General features: G+C 27.8%; 4 protein-coding genes and 1 long non-coding RNA gene across 12 annotated transcripts in view; 4 read left to right on the top strand and 1 right to left on the bottom strand.

Moving 5' to 3' along the window:
- Nucleotides 1-697, top strand: part of LOC145184712 (exportin-6-like) — a 138534-nt gene extending 137837 nt beyond the window's left edge. Inside the window, exon 26 of the mRNA XM_090092233.1 lies at nucleotides 5-697. Coding sequence (XP_089948359.1) covers nucleotides 5-106 — 102 coding nt within the window. The 3' untranslated portion in view covers nucleotides 107-697. The remainder of the gene's footprint in view (nucleotides 1-4) is intronic.
- Nucleotides 1-20734, top strand: part of LOC145184630 (putative sodium-coupled neutral amino acid transporter 10) — a 175894-nt gene that overhangs the window by 137837 nt on the left and 17323 nt on the right. The gene's annotated exons all lie outside the window — the stretch shown is intronic.
- LOC145184546 (uncharacterized) lies at nucleotides 1894-14266 on the top strand. Of its 3 annotated transcripts, none has more exons than XM_090092254.1 (4): nucleotides 1894-2041; nucleotides 12579-12954; nucleotides 13071-13322; nucleotides 13435-14266. In XM_090092254.1, the coding sequence occupies exons 2-4, from the start codon at nucleotides 12774-12776 to the stop codon at nucleotides 13812-13814; spliced, it is 813 nt and encodes a 270-aa protein (XP_089948380.1). In that variant the 5' UTR covers nucleotides 1894-2041; nucleotides 12579-12773; the 3' UTR covers nucleotides 13815-14266. The 3 variants fall into 3 exon arrangements, with proteins under 3 accessions (XP_089948380.1, XP_089948381.1, XP_089948382.1); XM_090092255.1 differs by lacking the exon at nucleotides 1894-2041 and adding an exon at nucleotides 9502-9678; XM_090092256.1 differs by lacking the exon at nucleotides 1894-2041 and adding an exon at nucleotides 11751-12060.
- On the bottom strand, nucleotides 15350-16743 carry LOC149885548 (uncharacterized). Of its 2 annotated transcripts, none has more exons than XR_016453919.1 (2): nucleotides 16624-16743; nucleotides 15350-15595 (listed from the first exon to the last, which is right to left on the bottom strand). It is a non-coding gene; the product is annotated as an uncharacterized LOC149885548 (long non-coding RNA). The 2 variants fall into 2 exon arrangements; XR_016453920.1 differs by lacking the exon at nucleotides 16624-16743 and adding an exon at nucleotides 15767-15987.
- Nucleotides 15545-20534, top strand: LOC145184767 (uncharacterized). 5 transcript variants are annotated; one of them, XM_090092258.1, is made up of 6 exons: nucleotides 17573-17594; nucleotides 17683-17768; nucleotides 17974-18019; nucleotides 18127-18352; nucleotides 19459-19707; nucleotides 19852-20534. In XM_090092258.1, the coding sequence occupies exons 4-6, from the start codon at nucleotides 18175-18177 to the stop codon at nucleotides 20226-20228; spliced, it is 804 nt and encodes a 267-aa protein (XP_089948384.1). In that variant the 5' UTR covers nucleotides 17573-17594; nucleotides 17683-17768; nucleotides 17974-18019; nucleotides 18127-18174; the 3' UTR covers nucleotides 20229-20534. The 5 variants fall into 5 exon arrangements, with proteins under 5 accessions (XP_089948385.1, XP_089948383.1, XP_089948387.1 ...); XM_090092259.1 differs by lacking the exons at nucleotides 17573-17594; nucleotides 17683-17768 and adding an exon at nucleotides 15545-15768; XM_090092257.1 differs by lacking the exon at nucleotides 17683-17768 and having other exon boundaries at nucleotides 16890-17594.

The raw sequence follows: 20734 nt of genomic DNA, 5'->3' as shown, positions 1-20734 counted from the left end.
TTAGGATGTTCCTTCATTCACGACCTCGCTTCAACAATTTGTGGGCGATCTAAGATACTATCAAATAATTAATAGTGGCATACCCTCTGGTTCTGTGCAGCTTTAGAATCGTTACGTGAAAGTGTCGGTGATGAGCTTACAGCGCGTGCACGATGTGTTTGATCATTTTATCGCTTGATGTCATCATGACGGTAAAATCTAGTGGATGTTAGCTTCTTTCTAGATCTCTAATTAATTTTTTTACGAACGAACTGCACGATCACATCTTCATTCAAAGAATACCGGGAAACAGGAGACAATTAGCGATTTAACAGCTTTGAGTTTTAATCGTAAATTAAGACAATAGAAAATTTTAAACGTGTGCACCGAAGATTTTATTTATTATCGCTGAAACGCGACCTATTTTACAAGCTAATTTTTATTTTACAAAATAATTTTTGTTTTACAAAATAGTTTTTGTTTTTTGCTTTTACTTTTCACTTATAATCAGCAAAAAATTTTAATGCCTTTTAATTTTATGTTAGCTTTTGTTTTTTTTTATTTTTCCATCTCATAATTGTTAGCCGTTTTACGCAAATGACTATAATGTTTAAATTCGAGTTGGTGTGCTCTGAAGGTCTGAAATATATTTTTTTAAGGTTGGGATTTGTTACTTTATAAAAAATTTTAAGTAAAAAAAAAAATATTTCTATATTTATATTATTTACTTATTTTCTTATTTTAGCATTCATACTTTTTTTACATGCAGTGTTTTTAGCAGAAATGACGTCGAAATTGAGCAGCTGCTCATGCTCTCTAAAAAATACGTACGCGTGTCAATTTATGAAGACCACAGGGGGAAAATTGACATTCACACTTTGCAACTTTTGAGAACTATAGATTTTAAAGTTTGAAAAGTGTCTTAGTCTTCCATGGAATATAACACTTTTAACTGCTCAGGGGAAAATTTTTGAAGACTACAGGGGAAAAATTATACACAACACTTCGCCTGAATCGAAAATGTGTTTATTGTAATTGATCTGTACTTGATTACTCGTTTTTCCGCATTCTAACTGCTGAAAAACGAGTTTAAATTCTCTTTAATTCAAAGAATACTCTTGTGACGTAAATAAATATCCAATTAAGCAATAAAAAGCAAATTTTTGAAACGTGTTTTTAAGCAGAAATTGAATTTGATAATATTCTCTAAAAATGAGGACGTTTTTAATTCCTTTTTAACCGAGGTAGAAGAAAAAAATTACATTTGTCAGATTGAGAGCTTATAAGGTCTTTAAATTCATAAGAAAAAGAGAAAATAAGTGCATTCATAAATAAAAACTCTATCAGAAATAACTAAAAACTAAAAGAAATATTTGTATTTCTGTGGTAAATAGTTTGATTCTCATACTGAAAAATTAAGCTACATTTCAATTTTTTCTTTTGATTGATGTCGTACGTTCTATTCTTCATGGATAGCTATATTGTACTTTGTACGGAAGTATATTAAATCTATGCTGATCTTATTATTTGCTTTAGATGTAGTTAGTGTATGAGAATGGAAAAGTATTTGTTTAATATGAAATGTAGATAGGAAAGGGAAAAAATTCACCAAAGAAAATAAGATTCCGTTTTACCGATCATTTTCTTTCCATTTTGTACGCATCGTTTCCTAACTCATTATTGCATAATCTTTTTCCTAAACTCATAACTTCATGTATACAATCGGTTTAGGAACTTACAACAATTACATATTTTACACTTTTACGTGCACCGATTAATAAATTATGTAATGATTTTTTTTCGCTAGGAAAGATGTAAAACAGGAATTTAGCAAATGTTATTAATGCTTTAGAAGGAAAAAGGATAGTCAAAAAATGTGATGTATATAAGGAAGTGATGACAAGCCAGCAAAAGAACAAAAATAAAAAGTTCACGTTTTTTTATTTAACAGTTTTATATAAAAAGTGAGGCTGAAATTATTGGTTAAAAAAGATATGCTTTTAGTTGCAGCTGTTTGAGATTCCTTTGAGATTTTTGCATTTTCTGGAGCTTCGCTGCAGCAGTAAGAATTTTTTTTAAATGATTATTTTTCAATGTCTTATTGATAACACCTTTGCTTTTAAAATTCCTACATGTAGTTCGCTTTTAAAACTCCTATGTGAAGTTCGGGGTGGTTTGTAACAATTTTCTAGAATGTATTTTAGGTGATAATAAATTTGTGCTTGACTTTTGAAATAAATCACTTAATGCAAAATGAAAATATGATATAAAAAATATGAAAATATGATATGATCAGTTTCCTACTTTTTTACCATTAGCTCTTTAAAAAAGATCGCTCAAAATAATTAGTGTACTTTGTGACTTTATTGATTCATCGCTTTTCTGCAAATTGTCTTATAATTTAAATTTTTATACGCAGATTTATAACTTAACTTGATGCATTCCGAACAATTTGTTTAGCTATCAATTTGAACAAGTTAAGATTTTTACATAAGCCGTTTCGGTAACCGGTCAAATGTAAAATGTATGAAAACAACCAAATAACGTAATTAAATTTATCAATTCAAATAAAACCTATAATTAATACATTATACCTATATAAAATTTATTGTTTCCATATATTTTTGTGCACTTATGCTTTATATATAGATAATTAATATATTGTGTTCAGTATCATCTTTTAAAGAGTTTTTTTTAGTCATGTGATTGATACCTTCTTATGTTGCAGGAAATTTTTACTTTACTTCATCAGTTCTCTAATACCTTTCCCCTCCTTCCCCCCAACACATGCAGACCGCACAAACATTTTATAGTAACTTGTAAGAAGATTCTCTCGTCTCCTATATGTAATTTAAATACCAACTGAAAAATGCGTTTAATGTTTTTTTAAATATATATATATATATATATATATATATATATATATATATATATATATATATATATATATATATATATATATATATATATATATATATATATATATATATGTATATCATCATCATCATCATCATCATCATCATCATCATCATCATCATCATCATCATCATCATCATCATCATCATCATCATCATCATTATCATCATCATCAAAAAATAAAACAGATTTATGATCAATTTTTTGACAACAACTTTCAAAATATTTTATAAATCTCTATGAACATTTAGAAACATTTTATGAAATAATAGATATTAATAAATAGATAAATACTAACTACTAGATAAAAATGTACCTTTGATAGTATTTTTTAAAACTAAAAAGTGCTCGTTTTTAACTTAAATAGAGGGATTTATGACGGGTTCAGTAATTAATGTGCTAAATCATCGATCTGGTTAAAAGTTGGACATAAATTTCATGTTGTAATATTTATTCATTTTTGAATATAATTCATGTTGGCTATAATTATTTTATAACAAGTAATTTAAAGTTTATTTGCGACCAAGTGAAAGTAGTATGGGCAATAAATCATAGGTAGGAACTGACTGACATCCTGCCAATTGAATAACTCGTAACATGTAATAAAATAATTGCTTTTGATATATTTAGTTTGAATTAAGTGGATGGAGAATGTGACTGAAGAGCAACATTGTCCTCAGGCGATAATACGTATATATTAAAAATATTAATTGATTTAAATAAATAAATAAATACGTATAAATTAATTTTTAAAAAATTTTTATTTTTTTTAAGAACTTTTTTAAAACTTTTTTCGAAAAAAATTTTATTCAAAATTTAGAGTACAGTTTTTGAGGTGTAAAAAAAAAAAATTATAAAATTTTCCCTTCAGTACAAAAAATGAGGTCATCAATCCAAAAAAGTTGAATAACTTTCAACGCTGTCCTCTATTTTCTACCTGAAACAAAGTAGAAAGTGCGGAGAACTTGTTTTATTTTGAAGGAATCGGGAAAAACCGCTATTTTTGCTTTTTTTAATACAAACTGTTAAAACCCTAAAAACCTCTTGTTTTAACCTTAAAAAGTTTCTTGTATATCTAGTAAAGCCATTGTAAAAGCATTAGGTTGGTCAGCAATAGGAGCTCACTTGAAAGCATTTAGTTAACTATACCTAGAAACCCCTTCTAAAGCAAAGAAAAAAGTGACATTTAAACTCCCTGAAAAAAGTGACGTTTAAACTTGATAAATCATTTTATAAAAGGTTTTTTTCAAATCTTTTTAAATTGCCGAGTGCCGAATAATGAGAAAGGAAATACCAAGGAGTGTTGAGGTTATCTGAAAACTTTGTTTTTATTATAAATAGAGATAGTCGTTCTTTCGAATTATTTATTAGAATATTTGTTACGCGTAGCGACAAAGTTTTTTTTTATTTACCTTACAAAACATCGCTTGTACACGTCATTCTACGTGTTCTCGCTATTCGCCATTGTTATTCTTTAATTCACAACTACGTCATTACTTTGTTGCGAGAAGTACTTTGGTAAGCTTCTGGATATGTATATTGTATTAACTGCAACCGTTAAAGAACAATTAGATCAGGAACATGTCTTCGCCTTTGTCTGATGTAATCCAATAACTCATAATAACATACCTAAAAAAAATTTTTTTAATCGTCTAAAGCTTATAACAATTTGATCAAAATTTTGTTTTTTAAAGTGTGTTACAAGGTTGTAATAAGATATCGATACAAATATAATCCTGATGGTACTGATACTTGCGCACACTCGCATTCACTTTAAACCGATCGTTTTTGCGATTCCTATTGAATAAAATTTAATTCTGCTGGTAAAATTACGCGATATCAAGTTTTTTTTAGAGATTATCAGTTTAAATAGTAAAATTTGAAGAGCACTTGATTGAGGCAGAGGAAAACCTATATCTAAGCTGATTTACAAAAGTGTAAACTAAAATTTTAAACTCAGATTTCTTAAAAACATTTTGGGTCAGTTGTTAAAATTCACTTTTTACATATAACCGTCAAGTAATCAATTTTAAGCCGATCATCTTTGAAAACTTTATTATTTATCTTTATCATATATCTATCTTTAAAATTTTATTATTTATCTTCGAAAACGTTATTCCGTTTACTAACACCAAAATCATCTTTTATTAACATAGCTATATTATTATTATTATTATTATTATTATTATTATTATTATTATTATTATTATTATTATTATTATTATTATTATTATTATTATTATTATTATTAGAGTTTTATTAATATCTTGAGGTTATTACTATATTCTTAATACTTTAATATTTTATATTATTATACTATTATTAATAATGATATTATCGTTTTTATTGATATTGTTATTATTAACATATAACTATTATCATGAATGTTGTTTATAAAAGTTGTAAATACAGCTTAGTTGTGAAAACTATGAAAATTTTTTAAAAAGTTATTTTAAAAATATGATAAATATACGCATAAGTTGTAATAGAAGATTACCGGTTTCCACAATGTCATACAAAATATCTAAAGATTCATTTAACATTAAGATTACTCCATTTATGCATCTTTATGTTTCGATCATTTTTTTTAAATTTGCTTTGAATTGATTAGAGAAAGCATGAAAAAATGTCTCCCAATGAAAGAACTTTGAAATAAAAGAATCTTTCTGTCTAATGTGAATTCTTCGTGCGGTCGAGATAAAAAAAACACACACGCGTGTTTTTTTTGTGACAATGGAGAATTTAACAAAATGAGAAGCGGATGGAAAAAGTTGCAATAAAAAAAGAGGGAAAAAAAACTTCTTATGTGACAAACTCGAGATTTTTCTTCCATTTATAAATACTCATGAAAATTAAAAAATTTGCTGAGTTCAACGGCGTTTGGTTCAAGATATTCTCTTCTTTTTTAAGGCGATTAGATATGACAATTTAAAACAGTTGTAACGTTTTGTACGCGTTCTTAACACAATAGGCACAATAAACTAAAATGTTAAGTTTATGTCAGACTGTAAGCAATAAGATATCAAAAGATCATTGTTAATGTTATTTCGCAACTCGAAGGAAACGTTCCTCGTCATTCAATAAAATAAATCTGGATCATCTGTAATTATCTTAAAAACCCTTTTATAGCTATGCCGAAAATTAATCTGCTATAAAAATTTTTTTTGGATGAAATTGGACCAACATTAAATTGGAACCAAAAGACGTAAATTTTGCAGTCATTAAATATTTTAGTTGCTTCTTTTAATTTTTATTTTTTGGTAATTTTTTTTTTGTTTGTTTGTTTGTTTGTTTGTTTGTTTCTCTTTCCTAAAAGAAATACAAAAGCTGCTAAGTCTTCTACGAGATTATGAACGTTTTGAAGCAGTTTAAGTCCGTTTAAGAGGCACGATTCAATTAAACCAGTTTTTGGAATTAACAAAACGGCGAAATGAGTCATCGATCGGAACAATTAATCAAAAGCTATTTACACATTTTGAAAATCATTAAAACAAATCTTTTTTTTTTTGGGAGGGGGGGTACAGTTACTGGGTGGTTGGTTTTAAAGCTACGGCGAAGTTTGAAATGCCTGTTCATACTTTGAGTTATTGCTTTTGAATGATAAGAGATTTGAAATCTTTGATAATTTTGTGTATAATGCTGTTTTACTTGTGCAAATAGCACCTTTGAGAATTGAAAAGCTCTTTTCCAATTACCGTAGAAAATATCGTAACAACTGATATTAATAAGTGCTGTCACCATATCAACTCTAGATCAAAGTTTAATCATAATTGAGAAATTGTGTGAGTATCATTGATAATTTTCAATCAATAGAAATTAATTGCAAAATATTTCATTAATCCCTTTGATCGTTTTGAAGATTTACTTTGGCGCCTTTTATGTTATGTTTTGCAATTTATACTAAGTTTTTTGGAATGCATTATGGGATAGAGAAAAAAAACATTGCTATTTAAGTTTATTTTACAAGTTTCAAAAAAATTAAAATGTAAACCAGGGCTTGGTATAAACAGAAATTGTGATTGCATGTTCTTCACCCTCTTTCTCCTCTGATTATTTGTCTCCATATATCAGACTTCCAGTTAAGTATTCCACTCTAAAAAGGTAATCTCATTAAAGGATTTTTAAAAAAGGAAAAATAATAAAGCTTTCTTATCTGCATTCCTGTAGAAAAAGCAGATTTCAGATGGGGGCTGAGGTGGGGGGGGGGGAGGTGGACTGGTAAACAAATTCTAAATGTTAAATCATATTAAAATAAATGAAGTAGTTTTTAGTAAATGAGTCAAGCAACCGAGTAAAAGATTAGAAATTAATAAGTATCAAATGATATCAAAGTCGTGAAATTCACCGAGTGTTAGATAAGTAATTCAAAAATTAATCAAAAACCAAAAAAATGTACAAAAAACAATGATAATAAAATTAAAAAAAAAAAAAAAAGAAAGACAAAAAATATCTTTTATTAGAAGGTAACAAATCGCTCTTTAAAACTACGTGCTTTTTTTTTCTTTTTCTTTTTTCCACTTGCTAATCTTGTCGTTTTTGGCTCATTAATGCGTTTTGTTTTAAAGACAGAAATAAATCGTTAAAATGTGACGTTGAAATATATGAAATATGAAAAGGCCATTTAAGCATCTATAAATTTATTTTTGGTAAAACTTCGTTTAGAACATATTCCAAACACCGTCATGTAAAAGACGGAGACCATTTTCTATTAACTATTTGAATAATCATTCACGAAAAACTCATTAAAGGTCAATGTCGATAATAAAAAGGATGTGTAAGTGTTTATCATAATATTTTCATTCATTATATTAAATGCATTTCTGAATTCTCTGCAACGTGCTGGTCTGTAGGATGGCCATAAAGAAGTTTCCAGCTCGTATATTTTAAAAACATCTGCGCAAGCTTTTTTTATTGATGCTTTCAAGTCCAGAAAACAACTTTTCAGAAACTCTCCCATCAGAAAACACCTACTGTTGCATTTATCACTCAGAATGCACCATAATATTGCTTTTTGAAACCACTTAAGATTCTTGAAGACTGTTAATCTAAGTCTATTTTGAGGAATTAAGATATGGCTGATCGTTTGCTTGGCTTTTCTTTGCTTTTGAATGATGACGAAAATAAAAATTTTGTGTCGTTATTTTAAAAACATAATGTAATATTATATCTAATTTTATTTTTTAATTTTTTAAGTTGCATAAGGTAATAGCAAATATTTTCTAATAACCCTTAATTTCTAACAGATTCTTTTAGGCCCAGTTTACACAAGTTTATTGGTTTTATAAACAAAATTTCATTTCTTGGACTTTCAGACGATCATCTTAAATTTCTATAAGCGACTACTATAAGCGGTTAATCCTTCAAAAAGCTGCTCTGAGATGGCTCGTTTTTTTACTCATCGCAGTCTTAAAAAACTTCGTAAATACAACTTCAATTTTCTTTATCCCATTTTCCAGCTTCAAATTAACATTATTTTCAGAACTCTCCAAACTATACTTTAGGTAAAAGAAAAATTTGGGTTTTTTTTTTTACAACCTGAACAAGCGAGACCTTTTTTTTAGATCAAAGGTAGATTTAAACATAATTACCTCTCTAGTATCACACTTAGATTTGTTCTTGTAATAATTAATACATTTCCCATGACCCTTATCATTACATAGATTTCAAAAAACCTTTTTTTGAGCATCCGTTTATCAAAATAGCATTATTCAAACCCGATCAATGAACTAAATTAAAAAAAAGCTTAGCTCCTTTCTATTTGCATATTAAGAAATATAAAGCAAGGCAAAGAGGTTTCATAAAAATGGTTTTAAAAAAGGACATCTAATTAGCTCTTTGTATTAGAATCGTCATAATGCGTGTTAATGGACTACAACGGAAGAATTTAAAAGAATTTCCTAAAAGTGTTTCTATGACTTTTGGTTCACACATTTTATTTCCAGTACGTTTTTATGTTATAACAGAAAAAAAAGATTTCAATTTTTTTGGATGGTTTTTTATATTTTACAATGTTTAAACTTGATTTGAATGGGGTAGCTTGAAAACCGCTAAAAAAAAGCAATTGGAATGAGTTCTTGAAAATGGTGCGGAATAAAGTCAATGAAAGTGGTTGCTTACTTAGTCTGTTTCCTTTTAACATTAAAATTTTTTGATAATTTTTTTTTTTTTTTTCATTAAAATTGTGGCCCTCCGTTTTTAAGGTAGTCAATTGTTTTTTTCTGATTATATGATTTTATGTTATGTTTTTGGGTCAGTTCCAACAAAGTGTTTTATTTCCAATAAAGATCTAGCTATTACTAGCGCTTCGTTTATAAATCGTAAAGTACTTAACTTCCCGTTAAAAAAAATTAGGGAAAAGGAAAGCAATGGTAAGTTTTTCCGCATTGACGATCGATATTTTTTGAAATAAACATCCCGGCATAACGTTCATAAGTTAAACGCTCACCGACGGAATATATTGAATGCATACCAACGGAATAACTCGAATAACTACGGAGTTTTTGATTGGGTTGAAAAATGTTTGTTTAATTAACTTATTTCTACAGCGAGCGCTATCCAGTGGATGAATGATGTATATTTTTAAAACAAGAAGTTTAAAGATGAGTTAAGTAATATTGTTAAAAGAAAACAAAAGCGTAACGGGAATGGTGTGTTTTTTAATAAGGCACAAAAGATTAGAGCTAATTAAAATACACTCGATAGAGGAGTATGCTAGCAAATTCATTTTAAAAAATTCCTTTGAAGTTGAATCGTTAACTGGGTAATTTTGTGACCTGTTGAGAGGTAAGCATTTTGCAGTTTCAAGTGCATCAAAAAAGCAAAGGTTTTTTTTCTTCTAAGGTAGAAATATTGGTTGCTATTAAATCTTAAGTTAATGGTATTCGTATATTGAATACGTTTTTTTTTTTTTTTTTTTTTTGCTCTTAAGCCACATAATGCTCCTCAGTCAACTCTTTTAAATATATTCGCTTACATATCTACATCCTACTTTTGCGTCTGTCTGATATTTTGTTATGGCAGTTAAAAATATTGTCTTTTTTTCGTTTTTTTACCTCTAATGGATGCTGTTTTGAATATTGATTTGATATTAGAAGAAAATTATCAATATCAAGCGGTGTAGCCAAAGAGATGCAATCTTTTAACAGATTATGGTGTTTATAATATAGGCTGGAGTGCTTTTAAAGGTGAAACGAATATCAGACTTACATAGTAGTTGTACTCATTAAGGCGCTAAAACTTTTAGCACGTAAATGTTAGAAAAGATTTTCGGATGCAACAAATCAACAAAAATCGTTTAAAAATTATTTGATACATTTTCCGTCTTAAATGAACAAAAAACTCTAAATTTTCAGAATAAAAATCTTTTAATTACGCGCTAAGTGTATCACTTGCTAAATGCAGAATATATATATTTTTTATTGTTCTTCAAGAAGTGTGTTATTTTATATATAAATATTTACCCTACTTGTAATACTTTTAACTACTATATCTTTTTTCGATTATCCTTATTCTATCATCGTTACTGTTATTAGTAGTGTTGTATTTCTTTATCTTCTTGTTCCTAGTATTATCATTGTTGTTATCTTAAATATTTTTATTATTACTATTATTATTGTTGTTGTTGTTTTTATTATTATTATTATTATTATTATTATTATTGTTGTTGTTGTTGTTGTTGTTGTTGTTGTTGTTGTTGTTGTTGTTTTTATTATTATTATTATTAGTATTATTATTATTATTATTATTATTATTATTATTATTATTATTATTATTATTATTATTATTATTACTATTATTATTATTATTATTATTATTATTATTATTATTATTATTATTATCATTATTATTATTATTATTATTATTATTATTATTATTATTATTATTATTATTATTATTATTATTATTATTATTATTATTATTATTATTATTATTATTATTATTATTATTATTATTATTGTTATTATTATTACTTAATAATATTAATTTTATTTAATACTTATTGTTTTTGCGAAACAAGACCATTTTTTTTTTAAGAAAACTGGTGGAGCAAATAAATCAAATAACAAACACCCACTAACGCCCTAGCAATTGATTAACTTAAGGTGCAGACAGAAAACGCCCTTTCTTATAGAACCTGAAATAGTATAAATAGCTTAAACGTACAAGTTGAGATGCTTATACTGATATCATATTTTACTAAAATTAAAATTTTTTAAAAGCAATATTTGCGATGTTGTTACTTTGCAATGTTATCACTCTGTTTATAACGATCGTCCATATTCAAGGTGTTTTAATAAATCGATGTTTTATTTATTCATGAAGGTGTTGGATTGAATGCAAAAAGAACTTTTTTTTCCGATTCTATTTTGTTCCAGCCTACAGCGTATTTATAAACCGTCGGTAGAGATTTGCTACAGAACAATTTTTTTTGATTTTCGTTATTAATATATTTGTTAACTCGGAGTTTGAGACTCAAGTTTATTTCATCACTTTAGTACAAAAAAAAGATTGTAAACGCAATTGGTTATGATGTGCAATGGGAGCGACAGGCAACATTTAATAATTTCTTTCCTTTTTTTTTTTTATTTTCTTTCAATGACTCTAAATCGATTTCAAACAATGTCGAGAGGGCTGCCTATTATAACCTTTTCTTAAGTTGTCTGGTTATTGCTGCAACATCAGATTTGTTAGGTTAAGCCACATTGTTTCATATTTGACATGTCTAAAGTTTTAGTTAAAAAGAGTTTAAAATGGAAAAGATGTCAACAGGAAAAGGTAGCAACATATTTAGGGGAAAAAAAAGTAAAGATGTGAAAAAAAAAAAAAAAAAAAAAAAAAAAAAAATATGGAATACGTGTCATTACTAAAATGAAAGCAGTAGATAAGGAATTACTCTGCCTCCTAAAATCAATCAGAGTGGGTTTAAAATCACCTTTGTTGACCTCCGTTAATTATTTTAATGTAAAAATAATGTTGAACCGATCAACGATTTTTTTCATTTGTGTTTGGAATTTTTTGATTGGTATTAAGTTTAGAAGAAGTAAATTTCAAAAAATAAGCTTGTAAAAAAATTATCAGTCAAAGACAGGTTTAGGAAGAGTGATAGGATAGGAAATGAAAAATGCGAAGAAAGAAGTAATTTCCAGGGAGCAAGATGGAAGTCAGGTATATTGCTATGATTATGTATCATCAAAATCAAATCTTAACACACGAATTTGTTCTTTTATTTTTATTTTGAATTTAATAACATTAATGTTAACGATAACATGCAAAAAGTTTCAAAAAAGGTTATGGAAGACCTTTTCAAATGTTCCACTGAATCTTTCACTGACAATAAATTTTCACTTCATGATTTTTTTTTAAGTGTTTTGAAATTTAGGAGTAAAAAATGCTTAAAAGAAACAAACACCTTATTTGCGAGTGCAACAAGACGCGTCTTAGTTGCGGTATTGATCCACTCATTAGTGAAAAGTAACCAGGACGCATCGGAAATTTGAATGACCACGCACATTAAATGTTTGTGGTACCACGCGCTTTAGCTAATTCCTAGGATAATTATCATTATTATAATTATGTATGGCAAAATTTTTCGTTCTTAATATCACTTTCAGACGGGATTTTTGCAGAAAGAAGCAACTTCACGTATAAAACTTGTAAAGTAATGAAATATCTGTTTTCTTTAGGAATTAAAGAATATAAAAAATATACTGTTTGAATAAAATTCAGAGCAGCGTGTTTAAGAAGATCTGGAAAGTTACATTTAAAACTTCAAACCGAAATAAAACTCCAGGTGAACAAAAATAAATTGGTTAAAGAACTTTTAATGCTGGTCCATAAAGTAAATAATCAACTTATTGACCATCTGTGTGCTTCTTAAAATGTACTTACGTAAAAATAGGCTTAGCAACGTACAATCAGTATTACTGGTGTTATTCGTTTTCAACTTATTACTTGCACATCTACAGGCAGCCCCCATACCCACATCAAATTCATCAGATTATAATAACACCATTGCAACTATGTCACCCACATACGAGGCTTCGTATAAAAAAATGACAGGTATATTTTTCTCTTTTCTTTTCTTCTCTATACTTAACACTTGCGCTAACGAAATATACTATTTTCTTGAATAAAGAATACATTTTAATTGTCATTGAAATTATTTCTTCTTTAAGAATGTGAAAGGTCTTTGCATTGGAATTGCGCACTCAAATTCGGCACCTTAAAAAGCTTAAAGGTGGATTGCAATTCTAAAGACCTGGAAAATTGTTTGAGCGATCATTTAAATAAATCTATTTGTCAAATCGAAGATCCCGACACGATCCATACAATTGAAGAACTCCTCAATGATATAAGAAGAAGATTTTCTAAAAACAAAAAATGCGGCAACCATGAATTCTTACAGAATCTTCACGATTATTTCAGAGGTATAACTTTTAGATTTTTACCAAAAGAGCAAAACGTAAAATTAAATTTTTATTCTTTATTGGAATCTGAAACATTTGTTTAATTTTACAAAAAATATATACATATTTTTAGTGCTAGGAGAAGGTGTCGAGAACAATCACGCAAAAATGATTGACTATTCCGGTTCAGGGGATTTTATTGATGATTCTGAAGACGGAGATGAAAAAGGGGACTCTTTGAAAGGTGAATCTGATGAAGTAAAAACTATTTCAACTCAAAAAAACCAAAGTACTTTATCTAAAGACTTATTATTTTGGAGAGAGACAGCGAAACAAATCACCGAAGCAAAAAAAATCTTGCCTGGCAAAATGATTTTTTTTGAAGATCCTAAATATAATAAAAAGAGAGAGAAAAAAATGTCTCAAAAAGAGTTCATCGCGAATGCCTGGGCAAATCTGATGGATCAATATACTAATTGGTACAAAAGATCACCTTATCACATCTCGATCTGATCGAAATTCCTCAGAGAAAAAAAGCAGCGCTATTAAAGTTTATACTTCGATGAATAATGTCTCGATGCTCCAAACTGCCTTAATGCATGTGTCACAATCAAGTTGTCATTAGTCATATTAAGGATAAATACAGATATATCACGGACCTTGCGGCGGCCATCAGAACGTATTCTTATTTCCGCTTAAAAAACCAGAAACTCAGGTGGAACAGATTTCACGAAATGTTTTATTAAGATGGTTTTCCGATAAGATAGAAAATTGTTCTTTCTTGAGGTCTCTAAAAAAAAAATCACTACTCGGTTTATTTTTTTTAAACAAAGTATCTAAGATGGTGTATATTTTTACTAAACGATTTTTTTTTTAATGCAGAAAATAAACATTAATGTTTATTTGTAATAAAAAAAAACAAATGTATTTTGGCTGTTCATTTTTATAGTTGGTCTATTGACACATTATTAATATATGCTATAAATATTCCCCTTTATATATTTAAGAAATATTTAAAAAGAAACAATGAGAAATGTATTTAAAAATTTTATATTAAAAATATAAATAATATTTAAACGTTATTTGTCTTGATATTTCAATTGGTCCTACTGTATATATATGTTTTCATCCTGTCTGTTCCTATGCGAAGGAGGTGCTTATACATTACAAATAATTTAAAGAAGCTTTTGAGGTCATTCGATATTATTGTTAATCCAAAAGATAATTTGAGGCATGATTTAGCGTTTAATATTGTTGATTTCTGTTCGCTCTCAATATAATCCATAAAAGAAAACACGTTATATTCAAAAGCCAAAATTGTTTTTTTAAAACCTTAATTTGATTGGATGACTCTTAATGTGTAATTACTTTTTAATTTCCTATTTTCCGCAATTTTTATTTAAAAAAGGCATAATTTGATATTTTACTAAATATTATTACTAACGTACAAATATAATAACATTTGTAAACTAAAACAACAACAAATAAAATAAGAAAAAAAATTTAAAAGCCAACAATTAATAATAATAATAATAATAATAATAATAATAATAATAATAATAATAATAATAATAATAATAATAATAATAATAATAATAATAATAATAATAATAATAATAATAATAATAATAATAATAATAATAATAATAATAATAAATAATATTAAAAAGCAATTAATAGCTACTAAATTTCTTTTTTTATGCAAGCACCGATATCAATGCAATTTTTAAAAAGCCAAAGTAAATCTCAAGGATGAATTTTTTATGAGTATTTTTTAAAATTATTTTAAAAAGCTTTATAAATCCAGAAGTTTACAGTGCAACATGAACTGTTGTAAACAGCGTTCCTAAATTTTCTTTTATTTCTTTTATATGACACGCTGCTGCAACTTGCATTGAATGATGGAGATAAACTCATTTTCAAACACCAAGTTACACTTTATCCGCTTTTTTTTGTATAAATTGCACGTAATCCACGGAAAAACATTAAAAAAAAACGTTTTTTGGTGACAGGGTGTTTAAAAATTACTCGAAGAGAAAACCAGCGACTAAAAGAAAATTTAAATGCGAATTTTTCTTTTAACTGTTATAAACAATAATTAAAACTGCTAAAGAAACAAAAAGTAAACAAAAAGTAAAAATAAAGCTGTAACTTCCGCAAATTTCCGATGGATAACGGGAGCAAATTCAGATAAAAGATAATAAAAATATACACCACACATCGCATCAGCACATACTGAGATTACTAATCGCTTCAATGGTAGATATACCGCAGACGATGATGTTGCCAGAATCCTGATAACAAATAAAATTTTTTAACGAGTGATTCAAACTTTTTAGTTAAGTTAGATAAATACGAGAAAATTAGAAGAAAAATAGAAAAAAAGCTAATACTAAGTTATAATAAACTCAGAACATTAGCTGTAAAAATTTTATGTTGCTAACTGCAAAACTGAAGTCTCTTACAGGTATTTTTATGAAGATGTTCATTCAGGTGGAGGATTTAATTTTATTTATGCGTATTTAATTGAAGGATTTTATTTTGGCTTTGAGGCGTGGAAATCATAAAACAGTTTTCCTATTCACTTCTTTGAGAAATTATTTTCTTTTCCTATTTCAGAAGACTTTTTTCAAGGTGGTTTTCATAGCTATTTGATCTCGCTGTCTCTTTTTGTCTTGCTGTCTGTTTTTTTGTCATTACTTTTTAAATGAAAAAAAAAATCTTTATTTTATGTTTTTCTTATTTTAGAATCATCTGCTACCGATATTTTATTAACAATAAAAAAAATTGTTGATTTAAATATTGTGAATACATTCTTATTCTTAACTTTCATTTTCTCCTCCTTGTTCTTCTTAAGCTTTTCTGTTGTTCTTTAACAAAATGCCAGGGTTTCTGTAAAAACTACAATTTAATTCTAAAATTACATAATATCTATTTACGGTAAACGAACTTCTTCTAGTTGACTCTACTTCTATTTGTTTTACATGTTTGAAAAATTTTTTTGAAAGAACCTTTATACCTAAGGGGGACTTAATCTGTACTAACCATCGGCTGAGATTTGGAGACTCTAACCGCTAGTATAGATTGGCTGACTCGACGTCAGGCAAATCCATTTTGAGGCGCCAAAAATCGAATTTTAAGAAGTGGGTAAATTTTCTTACTTTCCTAAATTCTAACTTCTGATGAACGCAACTGACACTTTTTAGTGTCAACTGTGATCATTGAAATTAGAATTTATTAAAGTAGGAAAATAATAGTCTTCAAACAGCCCTACCAACCTTCCAATATCCTTAAATTTAATTCATATTCAATTGATACTCACGCATTTTGACAGACGAAGGACTGGTTTTCAAATAATCTATTAATTTAATTTCTTCATGTAAATCCTAGTTTGAGTATTATTTCAGATGTAGAGATTCAAATACTGAAAGACTTGTTGTTGATGAAGCAGTCTATTTTTATACTTCGATGAATAATGTCTCAATGCTCCAGAACGTCAACATCAGAACGTATTCTTATTTAGTATTTTGCTACCAAATGAAAGTTTTATTTTATTGCATAGAAAATGTCAATATTACAAGCAAGCATATATTATACTAATTAATATTAGATATTTGCTTGTATCAGGAAGTGAAAACATAATAAGTAGCATGGTAGCTTATTTGAGTTTTAAAAGAATATTGATACATCAGTGCATCATTTTAGAGAATCTTTGGTTGCTTTGAATGTTCTATGATTGGCGGTTCTATCATAGGATATTCAAAATACATGAATCAATTTTAAATTGTTATTCGAGATATTGATTATTTCTATTTTTTATCAAAGACGTTTAATTAACAGTCCATCTTCAAATTTCAAATCTGCCAAAAGAAACGCGGAAATTCGGACCAAAAGAAAGAACAATCTAGATGCCGAATTTTACCGCTAAACAAACCGCTAACAAAATTCCCAATGTCAGCTGTTTGATTGGTTATAATTCAAAGAAATAATACTTGACAAGGTTTTCATGCAAAAAGGAATTTAAAATTTCGCATCAAACTTCAAACGCTTAGAAGTTATAATGCTTCTGTTATCCTAATTAACGACATTTACAAGTGTGTGTTGTGAGTGATCATGCGCATATGTGTTAAAGTTGCTTTATGAGATTTCCAAATGCCGGATGTATGGGAAATCTTTACAGGACATCAAAATCAATTAATTACTTTAAAAAAAAAGAAAAAAAAAAAATTATTTAGAATATGAGTTGCACATTGAGTTAGACTTCAACCAAGAACAGTATTTTTTGGTTTTTAAGTAGGTTAATTTTCTTTTTTTGTAGGAATCGACTGCTGATTTAGAATTTCAACAATGCTTTTTTAGCTTTAATATTCTTTGAAAATAGATTTCACTTCAGAAAATAATGGAAGAAGAAAGTTGTTCCGTAATTTACATCATGTAGTGAGCGATAACCAACCAATTGTTAACAAAGTAATATTAAACTTCCTGGCAAAGAAATTCACTCCAAGAGCAATTTTCATTAAATGCTTTAAACTAACTTTACTTTTTTAACATTACATAGAAAAAAAAACCCTAACCCTTATCTTAACGAAAAAAAAATCCGAATAAATGAAATTTGATTTTAAGTTCCCAAAAGTTTTTATAAGCACGAATTTTTTTTTTTTTTTTATTTTAGAAGATTTTTGACCATCAGAAGAACAATTTTGTGGTAGCTTTTTGTAGTGAGTTGCATTGAAGTCATTATTTGCTGTTTAGTCTGACGAAGGAAAGTTTATACTGTTGTAGCTGTACTGTTTTAGCTTTTAAATTTGGCAGAGTATATTTTTAGAAAATAACGTTATTCGACGCAACGTTCAAGTATCGTTGAAAATCCTAAATGATGTTGTTCAAGAACTTTCTGTTATTGTTATTATTAGTGGTAGGATCAATTACCGATCGTGTTAAAGATGGATCTCGTGATCAAGATGGATCTCTGGAATTTCTGAAGCTCAATCCTCATTTAAATTACAATCAAGAGATACCTACGAACGAGCCTTCCTACAAAAAAATGAGTGGTAAGCGCATGATTATTTAACTGGACAACTTCTTCTACTAAATTGATGGCATGGAAAATAATCTGAGTACTTTCTGATTACTTCAGAATTTTCTGTTATATCAGGTTTTGCAACACATTCAATACCATCCCGTACATAGATATCTGAAGCAAAATAAATTTTTCAGACTCATGAAATATTAAAAACTTTTAAAATTATTTCTGAAATTAGTTATTGGAAAATGCTAAAAGATAAAATTTTAGTATGATATAGTTTTGAACAAGTTGTTTATTATAAACTACATAAGCAAGTCATATAGTTTACCTTCAAAGGTTTTACCTTTGCTACAGCTGAATTTATTTTTATGCATTTCAAAAGAAAAACGTTTTTCATATATAAGCTTTGTGGGAAAAACACCGTTGTAAAAAACGACGTATTACAAATGTAATGAAAAAAAGTATGGATATTAGGTATGTTTATACATTAAAACATACATCGTATGCGAAAAATACAGCTTAAAAATATAAGCCTATTAATGCTGTGTGTAAGCTAGTTAAAGAATTATCAAAAACAATTCTTTTTTTAATAGCGATTTCCTATGACTTAACGGTCAGTTGATAAAGTTTTTCGATCGATTTCACACAAAAAATTGTTTTGCATGCCGTAAGAAAGTTGTTTACAAATGGTCAGTTTCTTACTTATTTTATAATAAAAGTTCTAAAGGCTGGAAACACTTCAGTTACTAAAAGAGGTTTAAACCAATAAGACAACATTCTTTCTACTTCCTTTGCTTAAAGAAGCTGCTGAAAAAGGCGGAAAGTAAACTGTGGAGTGCAAACATAAAATGTATAAATGGTATTACCGGGAACATGCTAAAAAATTAATACCTAAAAGTTGCTTTTCTTAAAGGAAACGTTAGGTTATTGTGTTTAAGTTACCATTTACGTCATTAATTTAAAAATGTTACCATTTACGTCATCAATTTAAACGCTTGTTCAATAATTGTTATAGTATTTTTAATTTACAGCGAATATTTTTTATAACTATGGCGTTATCTTAGATACCTGTGTATCTCTTAAATTTTTCTGTGATCAAAATTTTACTTCTTGCAATATTTGTAATTTTAGAGTGCGAAAGGTCTTTGCATTGGAATTGTGCATTGCAGCTCGGCACTTTAAAAAATGTTAAAGTAGATTGCAATTTAAAAGATGTGGAGAAATGTTTGAGCGATCATAAAAATAAATCTATTTGTCAAATCGAAGATCCCGACACACTCTACACAATTGACCAGCTGCAAAAAGAATTAAGATTAGCAACTACGAAAAAGAAAAATTGTAAAAAAGATTTTATTAACAAACTTCAAGATTATTTTAAAGGTAATTTCTCGATTACTACATGCAATTTCTCGATTACTACATGCTGTTTCTACTTTCCATAGGCTTTCATAATCTTTAGCAAAAATTGTGTTTGCCAATTGTATATTCGCTATTATTTCCTGCTATATTTGCTTTTGAAATCAGTGCTTGGAGAGGAAGTTGAGAGCAACCACGCTAAAGTCATTGAATATTCCGGCAACGGCGAGCTTAACAAAGAAACAGATGATGCCAATAATAAAATAGATAGTTTAACTGAAGAAAACAACGGTGAGAATTTCGACATTTCGAAAGATTTAAAATATTGGAGAGAAACGGCAAAGCAAATATCAAATGCAAGAAAAATTTTACGCGGGAAAATGATTTTTTTCGAAGACCGTAAGTACCTTGTGCACAGAAAAAAAAAACTGTCCCAAAAGGAATTCATCGCAAAAACTTGGGGAAGCTTAATTGATAGATACACTCAGTGGTACAAAAGTCTTCTAAACGCGCAGCAGAAGGATGAATTAGTAAATCCCCTATAGAGTAATGATAGCTAAATAATCATCGCAGCTAGTGAATGGATATAGTCAAAATAATTACTCTTTTTTTTAAAAAAACGCGATTTTTTTTTAAAGGAACCAAAATATTTCGGTCTTTATCACTTTACATTAAAAAACCTGCACAGAAAAAAAAAAGAAAAAAAGAAAAGCGGAACATTGAGAAAAATTTCTTTTTTTTTTTGCTAAGATTTTTTCATGCTAACTTGTAAATCTATGCTTGTTAATGTAAATTTTGTGGAAATATCATGATACGAAGTAAAACAGCAAATTTAGAACTTAACCCCTTAATGCATGAATTTTTTTTTTTTAAGCGTATAGCGTCTCCATTCGCCATTTAGTTGATTTAGAAATAAAATCTTGTCTTTAAAAAAAGATTGGCGAATTTCATGGTTATACATTGAAATAAATCGTTAGCAAAATATCCCATTAAAATATATTGTTAAAGTCATAGCGCGTGTGAACATACTATTCTTAAATTCAAATTGTTT

The sequence above is a fragment of the Hydra viridissima genome, unplaced genomic scaffold (assembly GCF_058129835.1).
Source record: "Hydra viridissima isolate aposymbiotic clone 2 unplaced genomic scaffold, HvirCarnegie_v1 scaffold_7, whole genome shotgun sequence".
NCBI lineage: Eukaryota > Metazoa > Cnidaria > Hydrozoa > Anthoathecata > Hydridae > Hydra > Hydra viridissima.
Note: the sequence above shows the minus strand (reverse complement) of the source record. Positions and strands in the feature narration are given on the sequence as shown.